The following is a 9254-nucleotide window of genomic DNA, read 5'->3' as shown; positions in this document are numbered from 1 at the left end:
GTGAGTGGTAAAGCAATTACTGAGAATCTTTCAACAAATCTCCGGTAATAGCCAGCAAGACCCAAGAAACTTCGTATTTCGGTAACAGAAGTGGGTCTTGGCCATTTTGTAATAGCTTCAACCTTTGTTGGGTCTACCATAATTCCCTCTGATGATATGACATGACCTAGAAATGCAACTTGGCTAAGCCAAAAGTCACATTTGGAAAACTTCGCGTACAACTTCTCATGCCGCAAGGTTCCAAGTACTGCATGTAGATGTCTTTCATGCTCTTCACGACTTTTAGAATACACCAGAATATCATCGATAAAGACAATAACGAATTTGTCTAGGAATTTGTGAAATACGCAATTCATCAAATCCATGAAGACTGCGGGTGCGTTAGCTAGCCCAAAGGGCATAACCAAGAATTCGTAATGACCATAACGAGTACGAAAGGCGGTCTTGGGAACATCATCCTTCTTGATCTTTAGCTGATGATACCCGGACCTCAGGTCGATTTTTGAGAAGAACTGAGCCCCCTGAAGTTGATCAAAGAGATCATCAATGCGAGGCAGAGGATACCGATTACGAATAGTAATCTTGTTCAGCTCTCGGTAGTCAATACATAAACGCATACTACCGTCTTTCTTCTTCACAAATAAGACCGGAGCACCCCAAGGCGAAACGCTGGGTCTTATAAATCCCAGATCTAACAATTCTTGCAATTGTTCCTTCAACTCCTTCAGTTCCATCGGGGCCATACGGTACGGAGCTTTAGAAATAGGTTCGGCACCAGGGATCAAGTCGATGGTGAATTCTACCTGACGGTCGGGTGGTAATCCCGGTAGTTCATCCGGAAATCTATCAGGATATTCACGGACAACGGAATGGCTATTGATACTATTAACACTAGCAGAAGTATCCTTAATCGATGCTAGGAATCCAGCACAGCCTTTTGATATGAATTTTCGAGCCTTGAGCGCAAAGATAATTTTAAGAGATTTATGAGCTTGAGTTCCCTGATATATAATATCAGGATGATGAAGATCGCCGAAAATAACACGGCGGGAATGACAATCTATAGTTACGTGATGTCGAGACAACCAATCTATCCCGAGAATAACATCAAAGTCACACATATGTATTGGAAATAGATCTGCCTTACACACAATAGATTCAATACGGATAGGATAATCTTTATATACGTGAGTGATTACGGATGAATTTTCCATGGGAGTGGAAATGGTTAAAGTATGATTTAAGAGTGCTGGTCTTATCGGAAGGTGCTTAGTAAACGAGTGGGATACTAAAGAATGGGTCGCTCCTGTATCGAATAACACATAGATACTACGTTCACCAAGCTGAAGGGTTCCAGATACAGTACCTGGGGCATTAGCAGCGTCAGTAGCAGAAAGTGCGAAAACTCTTCCTCCAACATTGGGTGGTGCAGCATTTGGTCGGTTATTCTTCTTAGTGTCTTTCTTAGTACACTCCTTGATCATGTGTCCAGTTTTGCCACATCTAAAGCATGCTCCTGTACCTCGGTGACATATGCCCTGATGTCTCTTACCACAAGTATTGCATAGAGGATATGTAATCTGATTCAGGTTTACATGCTGATTCAGTGGTTGTGCTCTAATAGGTTCTGCATACAGCTGAATCTGGTTTTGAGTGGGCCTCGGGTTTTGTGGTCTAGGTTGCCATGGGCGTACCTGATTTCCAGAGTTTTGATTTCCTTGCACTTTGCGGTCTTGATGGTGTGGCGTAGTGGATGATTGGCCGATTGACTGCTTAAATTGTCCTTCCCTGTTTCTCTTCTTATTATCCCCAGTTCGAGATAAAAATTCTTTCCTCTCGAACTCAAAAGTTTTGATTGCATCAGCAACTTCGGTGATATCCTTAAATTTCATGTACATGATCGACTTTCGAATTCGATTATTGACTGCCCACTTGCATTTCTCTACCTGGGCTTCTGCTGATCCTGCAACGTCTCCTACAATACTAGCCAACCTTGAAAATCGAGTAATGAACTCAGAGGCTGGTTCATCACTCCCCTGTCGAATCACTGCATACTCCCTGATATAAGCTTCTTTATCAGCGGTAGAAAAATAATTGTCATAAAAGATGGTACGAAAGTCGACCCATGAAAGATTAGCGTCGAAATCATCCCCTCCTTTGACTTGCTTATATCCTTCCCACCAAGTTTGTGCATCATCTTCAAGTTTGTAGGTAGCCAATCTAACTTTGTATTGCTCCGGAACTCCAAGAGCTCCGAAGATCTTTTCAACATGAGCTATCCAGTTTCTTGCTTCGATTGGATTAGTAGCGTGACTAAAGGACTTCGGCTTTTATTTTTGGAATTTAGCGATCCATATGTCTATACTATAAGTAGTATGGTTCGTGGTATTCTCACGAGTTTCTCCACCAGAGATTGGATTCGTGTTAGTACGTTCTAGATGACGAGTTTGTTGAATAACGGCCTCAGCTGTTTGAGCAACAAGGTTTGGAAGCAACCCAGCAACAGCCTGGTTGATAGCATTAATTACGTTTGGATCAACTGGAGTCTCGTTCGAAGAAGTGTTGTTACGTACATGGTTAGTACGAGTAGTCCTACGGGGCTGACGACGAGGATGCATCTATAAGAATAGACGTAGGAGTTAGAAAAGAGAAAAAAAATAAGAGACCAAGTTGAATCCTATCAAAAATATCTACCCATTCCTCACAGGTTTTTAATTACTATCTTTAAGTTTTCTACAGGAAAGAGCCTTTGCTCTGATACCATAGCTGTAACACCCCAACCCGGAAGGGCTGGCGTGTCACAATAACATTGGTATCATAAACAAAAGTCATAATTCCATTTATTTATTTGACAAGGATACAAAACCACACGACAACTAAACTTAAGGTTAATATCCAAGCGGACACATTCAACTTGATTAACAAACATCTTCAGATTTAGTCCTAGGCTTTATTCTTCTCTCTTTACCCCGCCCGAAGTAACCTGTGAACCTGTACATACAAAAAGTTTACGGAATGAGCCAAATGCTCAGTACGGAATAATAGGCTCAAATAACAAATAACGCTTTATATGAAATGTTATACGGATGGAACTTTATGTTAAAATGAGACGATGTAAGTAACGAAATTTCATAATTTAAATCATACGGATGTACCCATGAGCCAAACTTAAAACGTGACAATACACAGGTAACTACTCCTGCATAATTATCACACGAGATGGCGAGTTGGCATACCCGGTATCCACCTCCTTAACTTAAATCCTAGGATCGATCCATACGCCTCCTAGTAGCTTTGTACCATACTTGTACCTAGGGACGTCGTGAACTGATCTCTCCGTCACGAATAGAGCACATGATGTCGATGCCACAACAACATGCCCGTGGGACACTCCACGAGAAGCGACACTCAGGGTATCAGAGTACAAATGGTCTTATTCACATAATTTATCAAAAATATATTATCATAACAAGACGTAACATATATTGGAACATGTGATAATGAGTACAACTAAACATAATACTATCGCATGACATGAAAGCTAAATCCAATGTTATGATTAGAATAGGAATCCAACGGACTGTCAAATGAATCGATAATCAAAGACGTGAGGAGTTTTAAAAGATATATTAATTTAATGGGTTTATAACAATTTGAATATGAAGCAATAAGGAGTGGGGGGTAAGGATCCGTACCTTTTTGTATTCTAAAGCGATATTAGTTTGTCTAAAGCCGTTCACAATTATCTGACATAAAAGTTATATTCGGTTAGAGTTAATTATTATTATTATTTTTATTATTATTGTTGTTTGTTGTTGTCAGGTTGAAACAATTTACTAATATATCATAAAGTTAATCTTCTTAATATATATCTTTAAAACATAATTCGAAATTATATTTATTTATTATTATTTTCTTTAATATTTGATTAGTATTAGAATATTCATCACCTAATATATTAAAGAGCTCTTACAACCAGATTGTTCCTATTGGTTTTTATAAATCATAACATTGCTTAAATGAAAATTCATAAAACTTTTGAAAGGTGGTTTGGTTAAATAAATTTTTGAAAACAAATTCATAGGTTGTAAATATTTTTAAAAGTTTATAGAACAATTGCCCTAACTTGCAAAAATGAATACAATTTAAGTTGAAATTAACCAAAAACATGTTCGGTTTATTTGTACCAAAAGGGTTCTATCATTAAATACTAATAAAATTAAACCATGTGTGATCTATATAGTCATATGATGATTTTAAACTAAAATAAAATATTTCTTAATATTATTCAACCAAAGTATGATTATATGATATACTACTTAATTTAATTTGATAGAATCATACGTAAATAACATTTTCTTTATAGAAAATCCTAAATTGACATTGACTATTATATAATATTTTGAAATCTTGTTATTTTATATATCTATTTTAATTACAAAAATGAGATACAAAACAACAAACTGGTAGACACAATTATAACAAATATGATGTCACGAATCATTCTTAACCAAATAGATTATTTATTTATTTTTATTATTCTTAAAGACTATCAAGTGAAGTTGCCTTTTTGTTTCAACCTGTTATTCATAGAAACCTTATTTTGGAAAATATAAGTTTATAATATTTCTAAATAAACAAATATAATAATACATAAAAAGTTGAGTTGTACATTAATACCTTTGCTCTAATTGATGGGTTGTAGTTCTCAATGGTCTTTTTGGCAGTGAATAGAATCAGAGACAACAGAGCATCAGATTTTAGAGAATTGTTTATTAGGGGAGTGAATATATATTATTAAAATGAATGGTGTTGTCTTCATACTTATAGTCAAGTTTTCGCTTTTTCTCAATGTAAAAAAAAATAATAAAAAAACGAAAAGAGTAGATAAGAATGCAAGATGTCTATCCACGTGTTGTAACATAGCCTTAAGAGGTTTAATTTATGCCATGTGTCCAGATGATTAGCCATGAAGGGAATGAAAGTCACTTAAAGATAAATGCAACTAAATTATTTCTTTTTTTTTTTTTTAACGTTGTTTACTTTTTTAATTTTTTTTAATTAATTTATTACTAGTATTATTATTGTTAATCATGTAATGAAAAATGAATTTAAAAGAAAATGGTTATTACATCTTGTCTAACACATGTTAGTCACCGAAGTTTCTGGAACTTGTTTATTTTATTTTTTTTAAAAGTATTCGGCGCTTTTTTGTTTTTGTTTTTTTTGACACAAAACTCTTAAAAAACATGTATATTACATGTGTTATTTTTTTCAAAAAAAAAGTCGGGAGCTTTGAGTTTCTAGAGTTTCCTAAAATTTTTAGGGTTTTTTGTCTAGCATTAACCTATATATATATATATATATATATATATATATATATATATATATATATATATATATATATATATATATATAGTGTGAGGTTCATTGGGGAACACTAAAAAAGTGGGGAACTGGGGAACCCCCTTAGAAACCCTTGGATTAACTTAATCAATGGCTGAGATTAGATCAGAATTTTTAAAGCTTAAAAAACGCGGAGGGGTATTTTAGGCATTTTTGAAAAGTTTGAATTAGGTCCCTAGAGAGTTGTCGTTCACCCCTCCTTCACTGCCCCTTTCCCCTCTGGCTTCCCCACCGCCGCTACCACCTCTCGCCGCCGTCCCTCCTTCAGCTCTTCTGTTCAATTAAATACACATGTTGATCTCCACCGTGGAAATCACGATCTCTATCGCTGCCACGATTGTACAACGAAGGCTTCTACTCTTTGTGAATGGTACCGGTGAATCGGTGAGGTTCAGTCTACACTTGATCTTGTTTGTTTTAATACTGATTTTAAATTACCTTATCTAGATTGTGTAGTATATAATTCGTCATAATTTTGTTCGAAGATCCATTGAGTTACTAGATAATAAGCATTCATAGTTGTTTAATGTGAATTGCTAAATTGTTTTACGTAAAAAAAAACTTGTTTTTTATATAATACTTGCAATATTGAGTTTTTTTACATGTTACATTATGTCAAAATGGGTTTTAGTGATTCGGATTCTAGATCCTGCTTTGTCTTATCCTTCTACAATTTTAGGTCTTGATTTTGTGTTGTGTTGTGTTGTGTTTAGGTCTATTTGTTTTAGAAGATTTGAGTTTGAGGTAATTTCGCGTCATGTATATACGCCTAGGAAGTGTTCGATAAAATGCCTACCAAGTGAAAGTGCAAGATGGACTCCTTAGGAAAAACGAAGAGTCTAAATTTCTTTATTTTAGATCACCAAGAGTTGTAAATTTGCACAGTAGTACAAGCATTCCCGAACTCAGAGAAGACAAAATGATGGAAGCTGTAGTGTGGGAATTCAACTCAGGTAAGAAGCTGAGTGAAGAGCATGTTCCTATGAGTTTGAAATTGAGATGTTGCAAAGGAGCCATGTCTGGTCTTATTGTATATGGTCCATATCCAAGATATGCACGTAAAATACCACAAGAACTTACACTTTTCGTGGCTGAGTTGATCTTGCTATGATGGAAGGATATCTTTTTTGTCACTCATGAGGTCTTTCATAGTATCTTAATCATCAGTTTCATCAAAGAAAACAATGCTGGAAACGCGGCTGCTGCACTTATGGCTGGTCTTGCCCCTAAAACTAAGGTATTCTTAACTGACCAATATATAAATGCTGATATAAGTTTAAAGATTGACAAATTCGTCGTTACTACAGGTTCTAAGAGATGGTCATTGGAGTGAACAAGAACTAGAAGCTTCCATCTTGGTCCCAGGAGATATTATCACTATCAAATTTGATGAAATTGTTCCCGTTTATGCTCGTCTTCTAGAGGGTGGTCTTTTAAAGGTTGACCAATCTGCCCTCACTGGTGAATCACTTCCTATGAACACGAATCCGTATAATGAGGTGTTCTCTGGATCAACATGCAAGCAAGATGAAATCAAAGCTGTTGTTATTGCCACTGGTGTGCACACTTTCTTTGGTAAGGCTGCACATCGTGTGGATAGCACTAACCAAGTTGGTCATTTTCAACAAGTTGATTACCCTCGACGATAAACTTTAACATGTTAAATGAGACTTTGCATTGATCAAGTAGTTTCGCTCAACTTTATTCAACCAAATTATATATTGAAATTCGAATTAGAGCTCAAAATATTAGTTCAGGTGCTGGTGTTTTTTCCTTCCACCATAGGGAAAAAAGGAAGCTGGTGATCTTGACAAATATAAGAGGGACAACCATGACTTTGGAGGTATTTTTGAGTAATTTAGTTGAATATAAATTTGAACTAAAATGTATTTTTTATTATTTTTTTTAATTTCATTTATTTGAGTCGGGTATCATCTATATGTTTTTTTTATACTGGTTTCTCAAAATAACGGCTATACAACCCGGTATATCTATCTCTTTCTATAGGGCTAGAAGAGTACAATCAGGGAAATTTGAATAAGCATAGTAGTCAAAGGCGGCAAGGCGAGCGCCTTGCGTTTATCAAGGCTCACAGGTGCACATTCTGGCCAGATTTTACAAAAAAAACGGCCTGAAGGGGTTTAAAACAGCTAAAAATTGTCTCACTTTTTATGTTGTGCTTTTTGCTTAAAAAGTTCTTACTTTTTAAGCGTCTTGCTCAACCAGTTAGTTCTTTTGTTGGACATTCTAGCTGTAACATACCAACAGCAGGTAAAAATCCAATTTTGCAACTTAACTTTCTCTTTTTTTTGTGAGGTCATAGGGTGTTTAATTACAACTTTTTATTGTTTTTTACAGTTTTGAAGACCCTAAGTTTGGATCAAAGTAGAATCAGTTGGATTCCAGATATTTCGTTCTCTCTAACAGGAGAGCAAGATGATATTCTACGAAACCATGAGTTGCTTGAAAAGGACATGATGAATGTTACCAAATTTACCAACCAGGGAACAAATTGTAAAACTGATCTGATCGACCAGAGTTATGTGAGCACAAAATATTTAAAAAAAAATTAACACGTTAAATGAGAGTTTGCATTGATCAACTAGATACGGTTCATCTTTATTTGAAAAATTATATATTGAATTTCGTATTAGATTTCAAAAAATTAAAATAAAGTTTTTTGTGAGGATGGATGTGGTACGATTTGGGATATTTTTATAGCCATAAGAAGGAAATAAAGTTTATATGGGCTCAAATTATTAGAATGAATTTATTTAACATGTCAAATGAAAGTTTCCATTGATCTACAAGATTTGATTCGACTTTATTTGACCAAATTATATATTGAATTTAGTATTAGAGTTCAAAAAACTAAAATAAAGTTTTGTTTAAGGATGGATTTGGTAGTGTTTGGGGCATTTGTGTAGCCATAAGAAGAAATGGAGACTATTCGGCTTGAAATATTAAAAAAATAAATAAATTTAACATGTTAAATGAGAAGTTGGAATAATCAACAAGATTTGGTTCGACTTTATTTAACTAAATAATATAATGAATTTGGGATTAGTGTTTAAAAAATTAAAATAAAGTTTTGTGTGATGGTGTATTCGGTAGGGTTTGGCACATTTGTGTAGCAGGAAAGAAATGGAGTATATGCGAGCACAAAATATTAAAAAAAATTAACATGTTAAATGAGAGTTTGCATTGATCAACTAGATACGGTTCAACTCTATTTGAAAAATTATATATTGGATTTCGTGTCAGCTTTCAAAAAATTAAAATAAAGTTTTTTGTGAGGATGGATGTGGTAGAATTTTGGACATTTTTATAGCCATAAGAAGGAAATAAAGTTTATATGGACTCAAATTATTAGAATGAATTTATTTAACATGTTAAATGAAAGTTTCGATTGATCTACAAGATTTGATTCGATTTTATTTGACCAAATTATATATTGAATTTAGTATTAGAGTTCAAAAAACTAAAATAAAGTTTTGTTTGAGGATGGATTTGGTAATGTTTGGGGCATTTGTGTAACCATATGAAGAAATGGAGACTATGCGGCTTAAAATATTAAAAATAAATAAATTTACCATGTTAAATGAGAAGTTGGATTAATCACCAAGATTTGGTTCGACATTATTTAACCAAATTATATAATGAATTTCGAATTAGAGTTTAAAATATTAAAATAAAGTTTTGTGTGATGGTGTATTCGGTAGGGTTTGGGGCATTTGTGTAGCAGGAAAGAAATGGAGTATATGCGAGCACAAAATATTTAAAAAAAATAAAATGTTAAATGAGAGTTTGCATTGATCAACTAGATACGGTTCAACTTTATTGGAAAA

The 9254-nt window shown here is 34.4% G+C and overlaps 1 protein-coding gene across 1 annotated transcript; it reads left to right on the top strand.

Annotated features, from left to right (window-relative positions):
• The first annotated feature begins 6328 nt into the window (after positions 1–6328).
• LOC110906817 (ATPase 2, plasma membrane-type-like) lies at positions 6329–7071 on the top strand. Its single transcript, XM_022151892.2, has 3 exons — positions 6329–6436; positions 6524–6643; positions 6714–7071. The coding sequence occupies exons 1-3, from the start codon at positions 6329–6331 to the stop codon at positions 7053–7055; spliced, it is 570 nt and encodes a 189-aa protein (XP_022007584.1). The 3' UTR covers positions 7056–7071.
• Positions 7072–9254: the final 2183 nt, after the last annotated feature.

The sequence above is a fragment of the Helianthus annuus genome, chromosome 14 (genome assembly GCF_002127325.2).
Source record: "Helianthus annuus cultivar XRQ/B chromosome 14, HanXRQr2.0-SUNRISE, whole genome shotgun sequence".
Classification (NCBI taxonomy): Eukaryota; Viridiplantae; Streptophyta; class Magnoliopsida; order Asterales; family Asteraceae; genus Helianthus; species Helianthus annuus.
This window is presented reverse-complemented; position numbering and strand designations above follow the sequence as displayed.